At 36.7% G+C, this 23,152-nt stretch overlaps 1 protein-coding gene across 1 annotated transcript in view; it reads right to left on the bottom strand.

Moving 5' to 3' along the window:
• The window catches only part of COL19A1 (collagen type XIX alpha 1 chain), a gene marked incomplete at its 5' end in the record, with an annotated part of 177,366 nt that overhangs the window by 5,301 nt on the left and 148,913 nt on the right, over positions 1–23,152 (bottom strand). The window contains 16 exons of the mRNA XM_082276862.1: positions 1,915–2,070; positions 3,907–3,973; positions 4,900–5,070; positions 7,495–7,539; positions 7,687–7,722; positions 9,196–9,258; positions 9,367–9,411; positions 11,549–11,593; positions 14,159–14,212; positions 15,150–15,176; positions 16,030–16,074; positions 16,158–16,208; positions 16,828–16,872; positions 18,935–18,988; positions 19,921–19,974; positions 23,017–23,070. Of these exons, the coding sequence (XP_082132988.1) occupies positions 1,915–2,070; positions 3,907–3,973; positions 4,900–5,070; positions 7,495–7,539; positions 7,687–7,722; positions 9,196–9,258; positions 9,367–9,411; positions 11,549–11,593; positions 14,159–14,212; positions 15,150–15,176; positions 16,030–16,074; positions 16,158–16,208; positions 16,828–16,872; positions 18,935–18,988; positions 19,921–19,974; positions 23,017–23,070 (1,012 nt within the window). The remainder of the gene's footprint in view (positions 1–1,914; positions 2,071–3,906; positions 3,974–4,899; positions 5,071–7,494; positions 7,540–7,686; positions 7,723–9,195; positions 9,259–9,366; positions 9,412–11,548; positions 11,594–14,158; positions 14,213–15,149; positions 15,177–16,029; positions 16,075–16,157; positions 16,209–16,827; positions 16,873–18,934; positions 18,989–19,920; positions 19,975–23,016; positions 23,071–23,152) is intronic.

The raw sequence follows: 23,152 nt of genomic DNA on the forward strand, positions 1-23,152 counted from the left end.
ATTCACAGAGGCCCTGTTAATTGCTTTCCAAAAGCATCTACTTCTTCTCACTGCCTGTGTGGGACAAGTGGCTCACTCTGCCAGCCCAGAAACCTATTACTGCACACAGCAAATCCCTGGAGTTGGCAATCTGGGCTACACCCAAGTGAGAAATATCATAAGAAGTGTCTATCAGTCAACACCAATATTAGGACTTGTGCACACAGCATGCTACCTTGATGGTCTCAGCCACACATGCACATAATGTGCTTCTCCAAGAAGTCTTGTTTGCTATGTATTTTACAGCTGAAGACAAGCTGGAACATAAGAGGATACTTTTCAGTCTGCTCAGAGATTTGAACTTCTTTTTACTCTTGGCACAAAGGAGTAACACGCACAGGCACAACTGAGGAAGGTGTGAAGGGTATTTGTAAGTGTGCTCCTCTTACAGGATTGTGTCTTATTCACAGTATAAAAAGGAGGCAAAGTAAACTTTTGGTTTTCTTTCCTTGGAAGTGTAATTTCATGTATCTTTTGATGTATCAGAGAAGTAAAGGCTTCTCACTTAGCTTACCTTTTACTAATAAAAAAGAAGTATTGAGCGATCAGTAAAACAAATGGAAATCCTGTGTACATGGGGCACTATTTTACTTAAGCATAAAGTATAGAAAAGCAGCTTTTTTTTGTTTTTTTTTTCAAGCATAGCTCTCATCTTTTAGTCTTGATGCTCACTAGCTGGAAATGAAATCTAGTGCAACATTTCATTTCCCAGAAGCATCTGAGGCTATCCAGTACATACGTCATCATTGAACAATCTGGCACTGACATTGAAGGTGACTATTTGCAGTGATCTGAATATTTAGGTAACGATGAAGTCAGTGTTGTAAGATTCTAAGCCTTTTATTGTTTTCCTTGATCCTTTATTCTTGTTCTTCTCATTCTGAGCTCATCATATTTTTCAAGCTTCTGTCAGGGGTTTGCGCTTATCAATGTTAGTAAGTCCTTATTCTTCTGATAGCTTTAGGATCCACACATCTTCAGCTTTGCTGTCATGTTCTTCATTCCAGTCTGACTTGCTCTGACTCCAGAGCAGACCAAACTAACAAAAGATAATAGAGAACTACCTACAGATAAACTGCAAGTTACACGTTACCCACCCACAAAATATTATTCATTGATAAATTCTTTTTTCCTTTCAGTCTGTTCTCCTCTACCTTTTAATCTCTGGAAGCCTGACTCTGCAGTAGAGCACAACTACAATGAACCTGGATCCCTCAAAACTAATTTTGCAGTAAAAGACAGTTCAGAGAAACGAGTCCTATAGTGTTCAAGTGCATTGCAATGCACAAATCACTGTTTGGAGTATAGTGAAAAACCGATTACTCTGATTTTTTTTTTTTTTGTGACAATAGATTCCTTCACTGTAAGAGAATTCATTTGGTAATACTTCAGTTTTCACTGCTTCTTAAAGAAGAATATTTGCCTTCAGTTTTTCCTGCCCTGTATTGTCTCAGGCTCAAAGCTGAGAACACTCAGACTAGGAGATCAAATTTTTTCCTTAAATAAGATGGTCTCTCAATATGAAGCTGGATCTAAATAGCTAGAGTGCTGGCACTGTTTTTCTTCCTTATTCAAGTATCTTGTAGAAAACAAATAACTGCTACAGTAGTTCTTTCAGATTTAGATATCTGTCATTAATTAACTTTATAACTGATTAGAATAAAATGCACTGATTAGGAGTTTTTAATCAGTAAAATCCACACATTTACATTTATGGGTTAATATTTAGATCTGGCCTGGAAAAACATAAGTACATAAGTTTAAAAGTTAATTATTAGAAAGCTAGATAGGTAATCCTGGCTTATTTAATAATCATTAGCAAGTATATAAGGATTTCAAGATACAACTAACAGGACCATTTTTTGGAATTCCTACCTTGAATTCCACGTTCTCCTGGTGGTCCTGGCAAACCATCCTTTCCTGGTGGCCCTGGTGACCCATCTTTTCCTGGGGGCCCTGGTTTTCCATGAGCTTGGGACGCAAGCATTGCAGCAGGCAGCTTCAGCTGGGATACAAATTGAGCCATCCTTTCTTCATTAATCAAAGACACAAGAAAAAGTGGGTAAGAAATCTGCTAGCAAAAAACAGGAAAAAAAATTCCCAAGACCCCAGCTAAAGTTTCTGGAAGTAAGGTGTTTAACTCTTCTTAATGTCAAGGTATTAAATGCTCCAATAAGCATTGAGACCTTCAGTTCCAACTCAGATTCATGTCTGAGTCTTTACCTTTTGAAATAATCAGAATGAATTTGTATTAAAATTTCTATTACTACTCTCTATTACTAATGTATTCCAATATTTCAAATGACTTCTGACTCCTGTTCATGGAAGTACTTAAAACACATAGACAGAATAATTAGTACTTAACACACTGATGGAGGGCTACCTTATATATTTGTAACTCATATTAAGCTGCAAAGTAGAAATTAAATACTGTGAACAGTTCTTGGAATGTGCTGGAACCCTGAAAACAGATGTAAAAAACCTGAAAGTGCTCCACAAAGATTATTACTTGCAGATATTTCAGAATAGAAATCTTCATGCTGGTGGGATAAAGTGCCCTTGGTAACATTTTAGTGTTCCTTAGAGGTAGATAAAATAGGTACTAACCTTGACTCTGTCTCATTTATACCAGATTAAACCCCTAAACATTCCACAATTTAGCAGGTATTTACTGTGGTGGAATTTTAAGATTTAAGAAAAAAATTAGACTAGAGGAGAGTGGGCATCAAAAAAAACGGGGGTAAGGTGATAGAAAGTAGGCAAAATGAAACAATGCCGAAACTGGAAGATCTGTGGGAACACCAGCAAGGTGTAGCAAATGGAATAGCTATAAAGACAAAACTCCATTAATCCTTGTAGGCAGGGCACGTTCTAATGCTTTCTTTTTGTGAATAGACTAAATACTTGTTACCATTGTATTTGAAAGGGAAAAGGAAGTGACTTCATTCAACAAACCGCTCTTGAAATACGTAGTAGGTTGAATTCCTGAGGGGTAGCACCCTGGGGAAGGGTGAAAATACACAAAATGATAGCCTTGTTATAAAGTGAAAAACTGCCTGAACAGGTTAAGTCTCAAGCTTTATATGATTTCTTTTACCCCTAAAAGATGGTTTGTATCCACAAATATTAATGGCAGAATAGCAAAGCATACTGAAGACATAAGAAATGCATTTTGCAGTGGAAGATAAGCTACTGTTAAGGGGCATCCAAACGGAATCTTGTTTCAGACACCTGTCTAAGTCTCAGCTTTCCTACCATGACTAAGGGAATGCTGGGGAAGAAAACTATTTCCTTTTCAGAGCAAGGAATCATCTAAGAAATCTTACATAAAACAAAGGCCTTGGCTGAACCTGGTACTTGCCTAAAATTGTGCCAGAAGATGGTGGTCTTACAGGGAGCTCTGGAACTCAGCAGGGACATTTGCTGAGAAAACTGCACAGCAATTTAGACCTATGTCACTGAAAGCTGTCAAGCCTTTCTCTCGTTTAGACAGTCAGCCACTAAGTGGGCAAGGTAATTAGGTATATCTATGGTCTCATTAAGATACTTCAGTATCTTGTAGTATGTTGTAGATAAACATGTAACTGCAGTAATATATGACACATGTATGTATCTACAATGATACACACCTATGCTTGCTATTATGGTTTGGAGTAGACCACCCTGCAATGCTAATCTTTTACATATGGAAATACTCTGATTAACAGATACTGTAACTTCTAATTGTTTGAACAGAATCATGTAAAGTAGACTTGTTAAACAGAGCTATAGAAACAAGGTAGCTGCTAAGTCCAACATAAGTTAGATGACATGAAGAAATTTAGGGCAGAATTTCAGATTTAGTTGTATAATACTTCCTTTTCTTACCTTCAAAAACCTTAAGAACCTCTTGTTTGATATATCTTTTTATTTCTTCAAGTGAAATTGCATCAGCCTGATGAGGAAAAAGAAAGGTGATATGTATCAGAAGGAACATACAGAGGACACTTTATAATGCTACAAAAATAAATGCTCAAAATAACATTACAAATATAAACTTTTCATCAACAAATTAGTGTTTTAATATATTTGTGTTATTTACTTAACTGCAAAGGCTGCTTTACTACAAATACATTATAATATTATAAAGACACTAATGGCATGAAGTGGGAGAGGCACTCCCAGCTGCCAAGATGACCAGGATGTGATGAGTATGGAAGTTAACTTGCACAAGACAGTGAGGGTGTCCACTGACACCCCTCTGCTTTACTTGCCTTTTGCATAACATCTGCCAACTTCTCACCCACCCTGGGGTCTAATTGCTTTGATGCACAGCTGACCAGGACAGAACCTCAGCACCAGTAACTTCACTGGAAAGGTGTTTTAGAGCTTTACCTTATCTGACTGAGGTTAAAAAGAACCCATAACATACATGTGTGTACCTGTGTGCACATGCAGAAAAATCAAGATATCTACAACTGGAAAGCACCATTTCACTGTCTTTTTAAATGCTGATTTCTACTGAGAATCAATTTTGGCTGCCTCCTTTTCTTTCCCAGTTGGAAAGGCTCAGACTTTAGCTCTTAATCTTATAGAAAGCATGAAAATTAACTGTACTGAGTAACCATATTGATATGCAGGAACTAAAGAAAGAAATAATAAAGTTTATCCATAGCAGATGTTTTAAAAAATAATTTAAAGTAACTGCCTGATCATGTGTGTATATTTTTTTCCACCTTAACTGAACACTGAAATTTTCTGAGAGAAATCATTAGTTTTTTTTAATACTATGCTATTCCTCAGTTGAATTTCCACTGCTCAGCCCATGCTACCTTCATAACTGAATTCACAAGCAACCAAGGTAAACTTATATTTACTTACTGAAAACCCTGGGGGTCCTGGTGAACCTGGGGGACCTTGATGACCTGGTGATCCTGGGTAGCCTCTGTCTCCTGGAGGACCAACAGGACCCACATCCCCCTTTTCTCCTGATGGGCCAGGTTTCCCTCGTTCACCCTGTGGACCTCTATCCCCCGGAATACCCTGATCTCCCTGTGTAAAATAGAAGCAGAAAGAAAACCATTGCACATAGTGGAACAAACCTGAAAAGTCACTCGACAATGCTAAAGAGTAAATTCTTGCCTGTTCAGAAACAGATTGAGTCATGCAGGGAAGATGATTTTATAGGCTGAATCTTGTCTCTGGAAATAGGTTTTGTGTTCTTGCCCTTCTGATGTTGAAGTCAATGACAAGAAGAATAACTTGGCTCTGTAACCCACTTTTCAAGGACAGAGCTTGAGCTCAGAAAGGTTTTAGCCCTTATACAAGGATCTAGAAATGCCAATTATGGCATAGGTAAAATTTAGGTGCCCAGATTCACACAGGCAAAAGACACCAGGATATTTCCTGTAACTTTCCTTAGAAGCCTACTATTTTATATCTTCATTTAAACAAAATCTTAATTAATCTATTTACGGTACTTAGTTAATCTATTTCCAGGGGCCAAGGAGGAAGCTGGAGAGGAATTTTTAACAAGGGTGTGTAGTGACAGGACAAGGGGGATTGGCTTCAGACTGAAAGAGAATAAGTTTAGATGAGATATTAGGGAAAAATTCTTTACTGTGAGGATGGTGAGGCACTAGAACAAGTTATCCAGAGAAGCTTTGGATGCTCCTACCCCGGAAATATTTAAGACCAGGCTGGATGTGGCTCAGAGCAACCTGGTCTCATGAAAGGCGTCCCCGCCCATGGCAGGGTGGTTGGCACTGGATGATCTTTAAAGGTACCTTCCAGCCCAGACCTTTCTATGATTCTATGGTATATAAATTCTCAGGTTTATAACCCTGCAGAGTGGGTATAGATAGCTCTTCTACTAGAAATAAAGAAAAAGGCAGGTTTTTCTAGAACCATGGTGCTATGGCAGTGTGAAGCTGATCCTTTTCTTCTAAACAATCCACGTTTTACAGGCTGCCAATGTGTAGGAGGCAAATCAAAAACTAAGCAACTTTTCAAACAAGCAATGTTTAACTGCCTCCAATGTTTTCTTTGTGTTTTGAAAAAGGTCCTTGTAAAAATTCATAAAACTAGGTCATATCTTCCTCCAGATTCCTCTTTAAACTCTCCACTATGAATTGTACAAAACTCAGGACATTTGTGTTTTGTGATCTCTGCCTAAGGTGCTGATTTATTCAGCCCTTCTCCTCTCTAGTGTTCTCCTATCTCTTGTATTTTATCTTGTTCCAAATTCTGTGCAGAAGGAACTGCTGGTTTTCCTGGGTTTCTACCTGCTCTAGTCCAGCAGGTTCAGGCTCAGTGATTGAGGTATGCAGATAACAGCAATAAATGAGCCAGCCACTAGTACTTGTATCTGTTGAAATTACTTGAAAACTGATTGGTATAAAACATGTTTTCAACTAGTTTGTCACTCATTTTATAAAGTAGTAATAACAGCAGTGTTTAGTCATTCAAAGAATATATAAGATTACTTCAGCCCAGGTGGCTTATTCCTTCTTAAAATGTATTCTATGAGGACATTCTCACATTAGACAAGAAAACCTTGAGAGTTTTATTCTGCCCTTCCAATTTTGATGCTTCTCTTTTCTGTAACTACAACAGCTGGTCTCAGGCTGAAGGAGCATGCTGTAGAGCAGTAATAATAACGGCTGCAAGAAAACCTTGACTTTATTTTCTGTCATCATTGCAATCTCTCTCACAGATACAGGCCTGTGTCCTTAAAGGCAAAACCAGAACATCTCAAAGAGTTAATTTTTTAGGGGATAATTGTAATAATAGTTAAACCCTCATGTCTCTTCAGTGTCATAAAGCAGTATTTCCTTTTCCAGTTTAAACAGGGAGATACTTCTCTGATTCATTAAATAAATGTGGTATCCATTTGATTAGGACATCAGGACTTTAGCAACATTAAAACAAGACCATCTCTCATATATATATTCATATATATGTATATATATATAACCTCATCTCTCACCTCCCATAATCATTCCTGCTCACCATAATCTTGTTACCTTGAACAGAACTGTCTGAAGGGTTTGGGAAGCTGTCAGGTATTGCAACTGGCATTCCTGTTGCCTAAGTGTGACAAGCTTGTGTTATATAAAACATGATTTGTGTTTGTGACATAGAAAGGATGACAACAGGGCAAGTTCATACCTTTTGCAAAGTCTGAAAACAACACAACAGAATTAGGTACTTTCCAATTTTCAATCTATTGATCAATTTACACTCTCCACGCCAACTGTGTTATAAAGTCTATAAAATGTGTTTTTCCTCTAAATGCAGAAGACAATTCGACTCTAATTCCTTAAAGTGGTGTCTAGGACTAAACCTCTTACATGTCTAGGTGTCTGCTTGAAGTTCACAGAGAATTAATTTTTTGATTTTGCCTATAAGATAGGTGCTGAAAAGGTGTTTAGATGCTCAGTAAAAAGAGAAAAAGTTATCATAATAGGGACTTACACGTTCTCCTTTGGGTCCTCTGTCTCCTGGTCTGCCCATAGCACCCTGAAAAATGGTTTTTGAGAAAGCATAAACTTATAAATTAAAGGCTTTGTTGTATATTCATGTGTTAGCAGAACAGCAAGCAACTGCCCTGGACGAACAGCTGTGGTATTTGTGAAGAATAAAATACACAGAAGCATGTTCTCTTACCGGAGGACCTGGCAATCCATCTTTTCCATTGAGTCCCTAAGAAAAAAAAATTAATATGTTTATGTATTTTAAAAATATAAAGTGTAAAGCACAGTGTTTAGTGCAATATCAGTAAATGTTCTGAAGCTGCAGAAGCAGCAGTTTATGTGGCTACAATATAGAAATGCAAAGAGCATCAAGATGTGCATCAAATCTAACAAGCACCCAACTTTAAATGAAAAATTATAGGGAAATTTGGAATGGGGAATATTTGTGGACATGTACATGCACTTTTTCAGTCCCAGCTAATCATAATACAACCATGGGAGAGATTTCTTTTGTTCTAGATATTAGCCTTGATGCTGAATTACCTTTCTGCCGTTATAGAGATTATGCCTTACTATTACGTGTCCAGATCCATCCTTTGGGCCTTAGGACTTGTAGCATGGCACAGTTTTGGTCTCCTGGGCTAAAGCTATTTCCTTCCCCAAAGAAGGTGTTTGCATTCATAGCACCTGCTGGAAACTGTTCCAGGCCCACATTATCCTCCAGAATGGAATGGGCATGATCTGAGAGTCCTAGCTAGTACGGGCCAAAATAATGACAGAGAGTATATTAACAATTGCACAATGCCAGCTAATTGCAAGATAAATGCTCTGGCAGTGTTTAATTAAGTAGGATATTTATGGATCCGCACATGTAGCAAACTCACAGCTGTTTCACTGAGAAAGGACAACTTGCATGAGCAGAGACATCAGGAATATTTCTTTCTCCTCATATACTGCAAAGTGGAGTTTTGCACAGATTAGGCACCTTGGGCTAATTTGCCTCTGTAGCTACAGAAATTGTCTCTTCTTTCAAGGCAGAAGTGTAATGTGGAGATGTGCTGACAAGCTGCAAAGGTCTGCTTCTCATGCTCATCCCCAAAACACCAAGGTTCAGGGGAGATAATGAGTCCTGCACTACCCTTGCTGAACCCCTTCTAGAATATCAATGAGGTTTTTAAAACCAGCTCAGACAGTGCTGACTACACTGCTGTCACACTTTTATTACATAAAGAGATCAGATTAGACATCTCCTAAGTGAACACTAAATGCCTCAGCTGCAGCGTTGCATCACCTGTATACAGAAGAGTCACAAAGTTTATTCAGTTGTGAAGCACACGCTTCTCTATCTAAACTGAAACTGAGAACCTATTCTGTCACCCCATCCTTTACTGACTGTTTTGAGTGTCTGGGTTCATATTCTCCCCCTGGAAAAAGTACAAGAGTAACCTTTATGTCAACAAGATCCAAATGACCTTCATAAGACCTTTAAAAGAAACATCTCGGTTATATTAACTATTAAAACACCACAATACAAGGAATTCTTTTCTGGCTGGTTAATATTGAGCTCTGCAGCTCTGTGTGTTCTTCACGCGTTACCTACTCTAACACAAAGCAAGATGTAATCTCCTTTCTTTTGTAACTTCTGCTAAACTAAGACACATCCTTTTGTAACAAAACATATACTCAGTATAAAATTGCTTACTGGTTTTCCTTGTGGCCCTTCTGGACCAGGGAAGCCTATCTCTCCAATAGGTCCTCTTTCACCCTAAGAAAGAAGGAAACACACATATAAATCTGCATGAAAAATCTTGCATTAAGAGTCTGAAATATTTGTTTGCTATCGTAAGGATCCAGAACTCAAATCTGTACTTACAGGTTCTCCTGGCATCCCTGGGGACCCAGGAGATCCTGGCTTTCCCTGCAGAAAGAGAATAGTACAGATTGAAATTATTAGGAAGCCAAATAAAATTTTTCTCTATGTCAAAAACAAGAGAGAATATATATATGTGTGTATATATATGTGAGTGAAATATTCATGCTATTGTTCATTAATGCTTTACGAAAGGAAAGAGAAATATTTTACCAGATTTTTGTCATGTTTAATGAACAGGGTCTTGTGTTAAACATTACTTAATTGCTTGGTTTTCTTTACCATTCCTGAATACTGGGACGTTTTTATGAAATTTTCTTTTACAATACCATGATTTCCATCTTGAGAAGCCATAGCCAGATCAAAATTTTTCAATATATATGTAAAATCAAGATTTTTTTCCCTCAGGTGTTTCCTAGTCCTGATTTTTTTTTTTTAAATAAGACTTTACTACTGACTTAATGCCTTCTCCAAATTTTCTTTACACTCTTTCTTGGCCACTTTTATTGTCATTTTATGTTCAGCCTACCAGAATTCACAATCCCCTCTTATGACATCCTTTAAATGCTGATTTTAAACGTCTCTTTTCTGTAGGATGCCTTTCTTTGAACAACTTGAATCTACATTTCCTGAAAGTATCCTTAGACCAGATCCTCAGGTGACTTGTACAAGTGAGAGATAAACCCCATCAACACCAGGGACAACTCTGGGAACAGGAGGACTGAGGGCTGGTGCTGAGGAAATGGGCATCAGTGGCAGTGCTTGCAGAATCTCAGTGCAAGCTTCCCTGACAACCTCAGTAATCTCAGAAAAATATCAAAGAGAAAATAAGAGGTTTATATTCCTGGATAGGAAAAAGGGTCCACTATTCAATCTAGGGAATAATGACAGGTAAGGAAGACAAATTCTTTTCCAGCAAGATATAAGGATATGTCTCAAACTCTTCCTAGAGTACTGAAAAATTTTGTGTCACGTGTCTGCTACTTTATTGATTAAAACTCCTCAGCATAAAATGTAAAAGCAAACACTTTATTTCAGGAGAAAATATTTTATTTCAGTGGATTTTATTAGAACTAAATATAATCAACAGAATGGAACTCCATCAGTGAAGAAGGGACCTTATTAAGTGTTTCCTATCCAACTTGAATAGAGAACATCCAATAACTTGGGATATATCCAGTGGGAAATTCATAGGAAATGAACAACTGTGATCATTCTAACCAGCTACAGTGCTATTATTAACAGTGCAAAATCTGTTTCAGAACAACAAACTTTGAAAGTCTTATATTTGCTATAAAACTCAGAGAAATACTTTTCCCCTTTAATGTGCAATTTTTTTAGGAAAACCCAATGAAATTAGGCTATTTAAGATGATGTTCTCTCTTGGAACTCACAGTAAACAGACTAAATCAGTGGCTAATGGAAATGGGAGTGCATAGACACAAACTTCTCTTTATTTCATGAAACACATATTTATAATTTAAACAGCTCCTGAATGTATTGGTAGCTGCCCAAATTTAATAATAAATCTATTTGCATATAAATAACTCCATATTGCCTCCTGAAATATGGATAAACTTTTTTATTAAACTGTGAATGCAATCCAATATCTTCATTTCCTTTAGGAACACAAATGAATAATTATAATTTCAATTTATCATTAGTTACTTTTTCTTTCACCTACAACAAAGTTTCTCGATGACTTTCAGAAACTTCTCTGAATACCACACGTAAATAGCAGAAAAAGCATTTCCCTAAAGCAAATGTTTGATCGACTCGATATGCAAATCCTTGTGGACTGCAATAACCAATGCTCATAATTTTTCTTTGTGATAGAAACACGCTCAGAAATTTGTGCATGCCCAAGAACACAAAAAACATCTTTATCTATATTAAACAGAGGCAATGAGAAGAATCTCACATTTTTAACTAAGCATATGCAGCTTCAAATTCCAGCTTTATCATGTATTCATGCCACTCACTCTTGTCATTTTAATAATAATATGAACCCTTGCTGCTATTAGAACTCTAATTTCTTTAGGGAAAACTCACAATCTTCATACTTGTGTATAAAGCACAAGCCAAGCACTGGTGCTCCACAAAGATCGAGATTGCAGCTCAGCACCTTGCTTGACTGTTTTTTCAGCTTCTAAAAAGCTGAGCTTTCTTTAAAGAATATACATACCGGTGTCCCTGATACTCCTGGTGCGCCGGCTGGTCCACGGTCACCCTGAAGAAAAGATAAATCTATGTTTAAATGACAACAATCAAAACAGAAGTTTCTTGGTGGATTCTCATTAAAACATGAGGAAGGATTATTCAGTGAGTTGAAAATGACGACAAGAGCCAGGCTAAATGCTAATATTTATCTGTGCCACTGGCTCATTTTACAGACTTGAGCAAGTAACCAAAATCCTTTGTTTAGGTTCTCTCACATAATGTTTCCCTTTGAGTCTGCTCGAGGCCTCCCTTGAAAAGAGATGGAAAGTCCCTGACTTATCTGTAGTTCTCCAAATAATTGTAATTTGTGGCCATGACAATGACCAAAATTTACACAGAGTAATTCACTTTCATATAAACATTCCCATATTTAAGATGTGCTTTTCAAAGAAGTTTTTGCTTTCCTGCTACCCAGTCATCCATTTACTACAAGCCAACGTCCTCTGTTTGCTTGTGCCATGGCCCTTTCAGGGCAAAGGTTCTCGTTATAGCACACAGCCACCTTCATCTATGCTTTAAGCTAGGAGAGTGTTGTTTTTTGGCTGAAATTGATGAATTACAGGCACAAATTAATCTTTCTCAACAGGACTGGAATCCAAAACAGACAGACAGAGCTCAACAAGTGGTAAAACTCTACACAGAGGTATTTACACACTGTTGACATGTTGGTCTGCAACACTCTGCTCTCTTCATGTAACACCAGTTAAAAATGTAAGAAAAAAATCAGGCTCCTTGTTTCTTATAAATTCCTTTTCATGTCAGAAAAGCCCTGGCACTGCTAAAACCGTATGAACGGGGGAATACTTCTCTGAGGTAAGTTTGTTACCTGGAGCAGACTTACTAAAACTCTGATAACATAGCTAGAGCCACGTTGCGTTGTGCATAAGAGCCCCGGGAAATGTTGGGATTTCTGGCTCCTGTTCTTATGAGTTATGGTGGTTTGTCTCATCCTCATCTTGTTCAGGTGCACAATGATGCTGCTAGGAATTAGAAACACTTAACTCCCCTACACAAAGTGCAACAGATGACAAGTTACATGTCTGACCTCACGTCTGGAGGAAGCAGCTTACAGGACACGCTCAACCTCTCCTGCTCTGGAGGCTGGCGGAAGTCACTCAGTGAGGAATGCAACATGCACCTCTGGAGCACTGAGTGGGGAGCACTGAGTGCCTGCAGCAGGCAGGGCATGTTGTCTGGAGCACTGCCCTCTGCCCCAGTGGTTATTCTGGACTCAGAACATGGGGTGTTTTCCCTGTATGCTGGCTATGACAGTTAAGTTAGAAATTCCTAACACTTCCCTTGAAACATTTTTTTTCTTTTCAGGGTTATTCTGATCCTTTCAGCAATGTGGCTTGCAGCACAGCTGCACCAAACACCGTCAGCACAGGTGAGGGAAGGGACATTTTATCCAGAGGACACGAAGTTCTAAAGGCAGTTCATGAAATTATCATGGAATTACAGCCAATGTTGTCTGTAGAAGGTGGCATTCTGCTACACAGGTGCATAATCACTCTAAATTAAAACCCAGCATGCACTCTACTGCTGGGACTGGCAGGCTCTGAGATACTGTTCACTTATTTGCACCACAAATGTGGAATTTTGACCAAATTTAGTTAAGGAAACTATATTTTTACTTTGGGAGAGGGCCAAACACTCACTTAGCTGGTTTATATGATCTGATCCATTGCTTATTCCCTTTATTTAATTCCTGTCCCCACTTTGTCTCAGTTAGATCTGTAAAACCTCCCTGTGTTTGTTCATTTTGAAATCAGACTAGCCTTTAATTGCTTGTAAATTGTAGACTTCCAGAGCAAGAACCATCTCATGTAATTTAAGCACCTAGTATAGACACCTACCTTAGATCTTGTCACTGACTGAACAAGTAGGAGGAATGCACAGTGATATTGAGCGGGAAACTTTTAATTTACATTTCTTTGTGATGAAAAATAGGTTTCAGTAAAATACTTTTGCATTAAGTCATTTAATAGCATAATTCAAAAAGCTGGAAAATATTTCATTTGCAAAAAAAAGTACTCTTTTTTCTTCTTAAATTAGAAGTCATGTGCAAAACTGAACTGTATTTGCTGACAGAAAACATATTTACAGATTTTTTAAAATTTCTCTGCGAAATGTTTTGTACTTTGCTATATTTAGAAATGAATACCAAAATATTGACTTTTTTAGCCCTTTATGAAAAGCTTTTCTTTACATTCATAATCAGCCTCCACAATTAGAAAGCAAAAGGCTGAGAACAAGACGGACGGTGAGCATAAGCTGATATTCAAGAGAACAAGAACCATACATAGGAAAATATTAACTATATTACTTTTAAGTATAGTAGTATTCTACCTCCTACACACAACTTTCCTTTGCAGAAAATGAAATTTCATGTTCAGTGAGTATATTATTTACACCCACGCTAAAGCAATAAAGAAAAATGTAAATAAGTATGCAAGGGTTTTTCTCACAGGAACATTAACTTACACATGAAAAATAAATCAAACAAGGCTTCAGAAGATATTTAGTTGCAGATAGTGGCCACTAAGAAGTCATAACTTCTTTTTAAGAGTCCTACCTTTTCCCCTGGGAGTCCTTCCAGTCCTGGCAATCCCATTGGTCCTGGGTCTCCCTGTTTTGGGTTTTTTTTTAATTAAAAGATTGCATCCATTAGAATTTCTTTACTCAAAATGGGGAATGTTGAACAGCAAGCAACAGGAGATAATTTAATTTGAGATCAGTAAAAAAACTAACCAGTTATCAGGTAAACAGATTTTGTTATGCCCTGTTTTACTAATCTGTAAATTAAGCTTTTCCCAGAGGCTCTGTGTGAGTCTGGTTTAATTTTGGTTTAATTTTGATGAAAGATGTAATACAGAAGACTCTATTCCAGTGCTCTTGCAAGCCAAGGTCACCTCTGAAGCACCTCCAGGCAGTACAGCCCTGGGCTGTAAGCATACACTGTCAATCAGAGAACCAAGCTCCAAGCAATTCTGTGCTCTGTTCCCTAAAAAAAGGTTACTCTGCAGCAAGGGACACACAGGCTGGATCCCTGGATAGGTCTTCAAGTTTTGAAAGAAAGCTGTAAACATGCTCCACTGGAGAAATCAGCTTATCATGTAGAGTGGAGAGGTCCTTTTAATTATTTTTTGAAAGAACATTGGTAATTTACCATGGACATTTGAACTACAGCCAACAATTCCAGTATTTCAGCAATTCTCAGTTAAATCAAATCATGGCAAATTGCTGCCTGGATTTCCTGAAGTCTCTGACAAATCTCAGTTTTCCCACCTAAACTCTGGTACTTGGTGTTTTCTGAGTAGGAAGTGGATGCTGGCTCAGAATGATGTATTCAGCTTCCAGGCATTATGGTGAAACAAACAAAAAAAAGGCTTTGTGAATTTATTTGAAAACAGATTACCAAACTGTTTTAGAAAACTGTCTCACAACTCCCCATTTTTGCTGTCAGTGCTGAGAGGTTTTGGTTTGGGTTTCCTGTTGTCCTTGAGAAGTACCATGTGTCAAACTACTTGGGGAATTCTCTACCAAAACCAAAAAAAGGTACATACCGCTGTTCCAGGATCTCCTTTTGGACCCTGCAAAAAATAAAACCACACAAGTCACTGTTAAAGAAGAACAGTTACACAATAAGATGTAGATTTTAATGACTGAATTATGAATACACTTTGCTAATGCAGTGCATTTGAAATCATTATCAACTCCAGCCCTCTCAGCTGATTAATTTAGTATAAAGTCTTAGTAATATTTTGGGGTTTGTTTTACTGTTCCAGAATACAGAGAAAGACAGCTCTGTTGTTTGGTGCCAGCCCATAACTGTGGTTACCAAAGAGACAATCATTTCAAAACAGAACTTGCCTATGATGCTAAAACAGAGGAGAATGTAAATAAGTGCACAGAATCTTTGGCTCCATAGAACCAAAGCAACAGTGTCCAGCTGCAAGGTACTGCATTTGCAGTGTGAAAGACACCAGCCCTGTATTACACCCACAATATAATTCTTTGTTTTACATATTTTTCTGCACTGTAGCTACATGTAGTGAACCGGTGAAAGAACTCAGATCAGAATTCGTGAGCTTCTCATTTCTGGCACCAAATTTCATCCACTAAAAAACTATACCTTCACAAACTATAAGTAAAATATTACACATTTTTAGATATAAGAATACTTTTACAAAAGAGTCCAATACCAAATTATGTACCATTTCAGTAGTCTTTACTTGCTAGGATGAAATACTTTAATCAAAATAAATAAATAAATAAACCACTCTCCAAAATGGGCTAAAATGCTTGGCTCATAAAATCACAGACATTGTTACATACCAATCGTATCCTTATTTTTTCAATCTTTCATGAATAAAATCAAAAACTAACCATCCTCTGTTTCTATGTCAATTGGCTGCTAGAAATCAGATTTCTGGTAACACTTACTGGAGGTCCTGGTGGACCTGGGTAACTTGCGACACTCACACCTCCCTGTAACAGCAAGTTTAAAAGTTGAGTTGGGCTAAAATTAGGTGGGGATTGAAAAAAAAGCAATTAACATTAAAGAGAAATACCTGCAGTTTATATAAGCTGCTCATTCCATTTCTTTCATTGTAAGGCATACCCTTTAAAGCATAAAAACCAAGTAAGTGTCACTTATGAATTATTAAGGCAGCACTATTGCCCTGTTCAAGTCCAGTACTTCAGCAAACCTGTGGTATCCTTTTTGTTCTCAATTTGTCAAAGATTCCAGATTTCAGAAGATTGTAAGATACACACCAACACAGCTTGGGACTTCTTTTTTTAAAGATATAAACCAAGAAACCTGTAAATGAGTGTACGTCATATTTTGATATTTAATATTATAATTCTCCAGACTAAATTTTGTGTTAGGTACTATTCCAGTTAATTTGGAGTCCAGTGAACTCCACAGACTTTCTCTAGGTTGCCTGGGTTCTCTGATCTCAGGTATACAAGCTGTCAATTTTACTCTAATAATATTGGATACCAAGATTAACTAATTTGAGCAGATTTCTAAAATGGATTTAGTGATCTGAATTTACTCAGTGATGAATTGCAAGGAAAAAAAATCGAACACAGAAACCTTTTGAAAAAAGACACTGTTACCTTCCTGCAATATTAATTTTCATTAGATCAACAGTCAGTTCTTTATATTACATTACATTTTACTCACAAGTATATTGTTCCTAATCTAAATGCAAGATATAAAACAAAATGTCTCACCGGAGGCCCAGGTGGTCCAGGTTTCCCAGGAGAACCTTCACTACCCTAGTACAGCAAGAGATTGATGTAACTCATTTACTGTAACTGGCCACATCTATTCCACACTCAAGCTATGAGGACCATAATGACAATAAACAAGAGATACAGTCAATAAGAGCAGGTAATGTCAAGAATAAATTCTCCTGCAATGTTCCTGCTTAAGCTTTAGGGAAGGCATGAATCATTACTTTGCACTAGTTTTTATTTTGTTTGTTACTTGCTGCTTTACGTGTAGTAACTTCCTTATGGCAAATAGCAGGGGTAACCTGGGCTGGGAAACATATCATATGTACCAGGAGGGAGAAGAAGAAGAAAAAAAAGAGTTGTTAATATGAATTTCTAAGCAACTGGCAGATAAAAGCTAACATTCATTTTATGCTTTGTATATTATTTTGCAAAAGCCAGTCCTCAGTTGATCATTCATATGCAAATAAAGAAGAGCTAAAGTTTCAGAAGTCCAATTTAGTTAGAAACATATTGAATATAAATTAGGATTTTTTTTAAGGAATATTCCTTATTAATATCTCTAGTATGAATACCTTTTTGTTTTTTACTGTAAGATATTCATCCGTTGTTACCCATATCTCTGGCCTGTTCTGCTGTTGTGAACTGAATTGATTATTTTTCAAAAAGCAGAGCTGCTGAGGCTTTTCCCCAGGAGAATCATGGGGTCTGTGAATAGTAGAGAGCTTCAAAGATTTCAACTTAAGATTTCCCAAACAATCTTTTCAAAATCTCATCACTACAATTCAGATAAATACACTGTATAATTTGGAACACGTCTGTCAGAATTTTTCACTGACTTTGCTGGATCTTATTAAATGTATGTCAGTGAGACACTAAGTCACAAATTTAAAATTACTAAGGTGTCAAAAATCAAGTTAAATGTTCAATGCCAGTAATTATCTCAGCAGAAAAATACAAATCTTACTAAACATTTATATTAGGATAATTTCCAAATGCCTCTGCTAATGGTTAGAAACTGCCAGCCTCCCAAGAGTGGTTTGGAGAGCTTCATGGGGAATTAAAATACTATTATGATAGAAAGCACATTATATGATCAATTCTCAAATGCGTCCCAGATGAAGGAAGGAGGAGAAATTTACTGGGGCTATATTTCAATTTACTTCATTACTCTTCAGCCATATGACTTCTGCCCTTTTAGAAGGATGAAACACAAGCTGTAGAGCAGGGGCTTCTCATTCCCACCTGTCTGGGAATGCGAACTAGGAACTAGCAAAGACTTGTGTTTTGCCTTCAGTTACATAAAAAGGAAATAAGTGGGGCAAATTTTTGTTACTGTGATCAGCAAGGGGACAACTCTCGAAATTTTATGCTGAAATAATTTCAGAGCTTTACAAAATAGTTTTCTTTCTTACTCATACCAAAGTTTTGTAGGGAATTAGGATCCCACACATGGATGTGGTAGTGCTATTCCTGGAAAATTCCAGAGTACTACTGAGAAAAAAAATCTGTATTCATACACAAAATGTAGAACTTGTCCCAGAAAGTATTTTGCAGCAAATAAAGCTTGTCTCTTCTGTATTGCACTGATCTGAGGTGCCCGAGAAATTAATTTGACCTCTTAGTTATAATGGATAATATCAAGTTCCTGATAACAGTGCATAAAAGTTTGAAAAAAAGCAGTGCTACAAGAGTGTAAATTAAGTATAAAGGAAGCTTAATAACTAATACCCAATAACTTTCAGTACTTGTGTAATTACTTTTGAGTATAATACTGGTAAAAGAATGAGAAGCACAGCAAGCAGTTGCTAGTCATATTCTATTCCAGAAACATACTTTCACTTTCCTAAACTTTATATAATGTGCTATACCTGACGAAAATTCTCTGCAACTTAAATATACCTCAAGGACTGCACTTCAAAATACAAGCCCATATGCACAGCATTGCTTGGGAAAAGTACTTGTATTGAAACACAAGCAAAAATTTGAAATGCATGCCAAATTCTTGTTACACTCTTGGACTTGTTTAAAAAAGCCCAAAACACACTGTAATGGGATTGCAAAACCTTCACGGACTTTTACCAAGAATTAAAAGAAGGAATACCTTTTCTCCTTTTGCTCCAGCTGGACCCGGATGTCCAGGTCTTCCTGGGACTCCCTGCACAACACGGAATTGTTTATATAAGTTAGGAAGAATGAAACACAGTATATTTGCAGTGTCACTAAGTTTTTAAAACGTGCTTTTTGAAGGTCGTGTAAACTTAATTATGTTTCTCCTTCAGGTTTAAATATTTCTCTTCTCTTTGACACAACAGCTGTGTCCTCCTGATAAGTCCTTTGAAGGGAAAAAGTTGTGTTTGCTCTTGCATTTTCACCTTGGCAAACTAAATGTGCTGACCCTAACTGGCACATCTTGATACAGCTGAGAATCACGTTTTACTGCTAAATGCCAGTTTATTGGCACATATTCCACATTAAACTTCTTAAATGTGCTACAATTTTTGAAAGAAGTATTAGTATTGTCATGAAACCTAGGAAAGAATAATGATCACACTAACTAAGGTGATTCCATCCCATATGTAGAAAAGAAAATTTGAAAAAATTTCAAAGAGAACTTTTTCTCAGTAATACCAACAATTTTAATGATCTATTTCAGTGTCTTTAAATATGGTCTGCTTCTTCTCATACTTTGTTTTTGAATTGTGAAACTGAGTAATTACTTTGTTTTGGCACCAAGTCTTTTTTTCAGAATGACTAGCTGGAATTATTTTTAGATTTTATTGCTAACATGACTCTAACTTGGGTAAAAATACATAATTCACTGCAAGTTTGCACATTATAAATCATTTAACCTCACAGATTCTTTAGTAATGTCAAAACTTCAAACCTGTTTAAGTTACATAAACTTTGGGTCCAGACAATTATGGTATTTTCAGTGACATCAACACCAGTATAGTTTACTTTACTAGAGCCAGAATGGGTAAGATTTTATTATTACTCTCCCAAAGACAAAAGAAAGGACAAGAAACTAGGTAGTTATAGCAATTCCTGCAGAAATAAATTTGATCACAGGTGATGCCACGCACTTACAGATGGGCCGCTGGGTCCTGGTATACCTGGCAGTCCAGGAGCACCTTGAAGACCCTGGAAATTAAAAGAGCACATGTCTATTTCCTCTCCCACTTATACCTCAAAAATACTTATATTCAGCATGTTTAGCAGTACTATAACTATATTACAGTGCATTTTCTTCTAAAATGTAGACATTATTTTTAGTAATGGTTTAAAAGTTGTCACCCCACCAGGCAGGGAAGAGAATCAGGTTATCCTTTGAACCAGGTTAGAGGCAGCTCCTTGCATGAGTGATAAACACCACTTGTCTTTCAACCTTTCACATTGTTAGCTTATATTTTGTAAATAGTTTTGTCTTTAGTTGTGCAGATAAGAGGAGATGACTAGCTTTTCCTTAGAGACTAATTTTCCATTTTCTTTTACTAAAAGGCTTTTTTTTCTGGTGAGAAGACATTTACTCAGGCTTCTCAATATTACCCAATGCTATCTAAATGAAATGGTGCTTTCTGCCTCATTTTTGGTTTGGCTTTTTTTGATAATTGAACATGACATTTTACATAATATTTAATGATCTACTTTCCTGCTTGTATTCTGTTTGATTGTCCAAAAATCAATGGACTCTGGTATCCAGTTACTAAACATACAGCTGTGCAACTCACTACAGGGGACAGAGATGGGATTTGGGAAAATCCTGTATGTCACTGAAAGCCTTTCCTCTGCCACGCCAGGCTTAGGTGCAATTTTAGACATGTGAAAGTCATGCACTAACGAGAGCTGACGTTCTTGGTTCTCTCTATAACCCACAAAGAGAAATAGATACTTCCAAGCAATGATTAATTTCATCTGTCCATCCTTTGACAAGAAAAATCCCCTCAGAAAAGGTGTATTTCTCATTTTAAATGTAGTGTTTAAGAAGGAATGGCAAAGGAGGCAGCCTAGAAAATCACAGAAGTCAGCAGCCTGGAAATAGGTGCTCAGAGGGAGAGACTGAGGGAAAAACTTCAGAGAGAAATAAATCAACAAAAATGTAGAGATGGAGAGACATTGATTTTCCTTTCTTGCTCCTGTGCACAGAGGACATTGATCCACCTCTGCAGCTTTTCAGAGTGGCAAGGTAACTGCTAAGCTGCTCTCTGTTCCTTTTGAACTCCTTTACTCTGATGGTACATTTACATGGAAAATTAATATGAAGCCAAAGGAACATTTTCTGTATTCTTACTACCCATATTAAAAAAAACCTCCCCTGAAAAAAAGAAGTGCTATGAAAATGAAGATAACAAGTTCAGCAAAAGGGTGACTGGAAAGCATATGGAAGTTAATGAGCATATTTCAAAGAGCTTCACGTGGGCTTCTCACACGTTCTTCCCATTTCTTCCCATTCCAACAAAATAATATAAATAAAAGTTTAAAAATTTTTTAAAAAAGTTACTTTTAAAACCTCTTCATACATGTTTCTGAAAAAAAGATTCACTTGCACCCTCACGATGTCATATTCAAAAGCTGCTCTAAAACATCGAAAATATCAGAGCTAAGGCAGCTAACCAGCTCTCAAATGGTGAGGAAATGTGTAAGTAACTGACTTATTAACACAGCGTTAATGAAAAACATACAGTGGATTTTCTCTACACTCCTTTAAAATATCTGCCAGTCATAAACTTGGTCTTACCTTATTACCTTCTTAATTCCCTGCAATATCTTATTTGGGTCTCAACTGTTTAATAGTATTTGAATTGTCAAAATTGTTTTGCTAATGCTTCATCCTGCTAGGGTTAACAGGTAGAGGTATCCTATACGGCTCACAAAACACGTGTTACTTTCCCATTTATTTTTTAAGTAAAATTCTGTATGAAATTTCCTTATGGCTGCCCCAGCCTTTTATAGAATATGTTCTGAATTCCATCTCAGGAGGCACTTGCTTCTATAAGAATCAGAGGCCTAATAAGCTCTATATATCATGTAAAACCAAAGGAAAAAATAAGCATGATACTTTAGGCTGACAACATGCTAAATTCTGGGGCAAAACAGTAGCAGGAACTGCATCTTTTTTTCCCTCATATAATTTTTTACTTTTGTAAGCCAAGGATCCTGCTGAACACGTTTTTTTTTTTTTTAACTATTCTCTCATGCTACTACTTTTTAAAAATTCTTAAGATATCATGGCCTTAGTGACAAAGAAATGTGAAATTCTTATAAAGAATTGCAAACCCCTCAATCAATACACTCTAAATTGCTTTCATATTTTCCAGATTCTGTGTCTTGCAACCAGCACTCCTACATCACGAGAGAGTAGTATGTGTTTAATGCAGTTAAGTATTTCAGAGTTTCGAAGTGTTCACCACATATTTTTTAATGGGCTACTTATTTTAACTCGTCAGTTGGCTAAGACCACTAAGAAATTAATTCATTTATCCAGATTAATTTGCTTAACAGTTTCTGCTCAGGTGATGTTATTATTTTTTTTGTTTTTGCACAGATATTGCTCTTGAAATGTTAACTGCAAATATTTCAATTTAAAATGAAAGCTATAGCAGCTATTTTGGATTTGGCACCACAAGTCATTTGGGTTTTTTTCCTTCTCCATAAAGACATAAAAATAACTCCAAGAATGTAATATGAGATGCAAAATACTCTAAATACTTTAAATTCAGCCTATTCAAATATTTTTCAGTTTCTACCTAATAGTAGTTGCTGCTATTACTATTCCCATCAGATTATTTGCTTAATGGAAAGTTTTCAAAAGTGAATTCTAAAGGGGAACCAACAAAATGAAAGCAAATATGTTATAGACATGAAGCATTTTCTGAAAATAGTTGTCATTAGCCTATTTATTGCTCTATCCTATATCCTTAAAAATTAGCATGTAAATGTATGTGAGGCTTTAAAATATACAAATGAGCAAAAATTCGCAGACAAAAATTAAAGGGTGTTATTTAATTGACTAATAACATTTAATCTTTCTGAAAAATCAGAATTGAGGGCTATTTATAGCAATACATGACTATATCAACAATTTTAAAGAACTAAATAACATTCTGAGCATTTCATTTTCAGTCTAGGTCTTTACTCAGTTCAGGTAAGAAAAACGCAACTGCTGTAGAAATGAAGTAATTTTACCTCATCACCCTTTTCTCCTGCAAGCCCAGGAAATCCACGTTCACCTTTGCTTCCCTATGAAAACATAACATTCAAACAAATACTTCCTATTAGAGAACAATGAATTTCATGCTCTGTAGGGCATTTTATGACCCAC

Source organism: Coloeus monedula, assembly GCF_965178545.1.
Source record: "Coloeus monedula genome assembly, chromosome: 2".
In the NCBI taxonomy this organism is placed as follows: domain Eukaryota; kingdom Metazoa; phylum Chordata; class Aves; order Passeriformes; family Corvidae; genus Coloeus; species Coloeus monedula.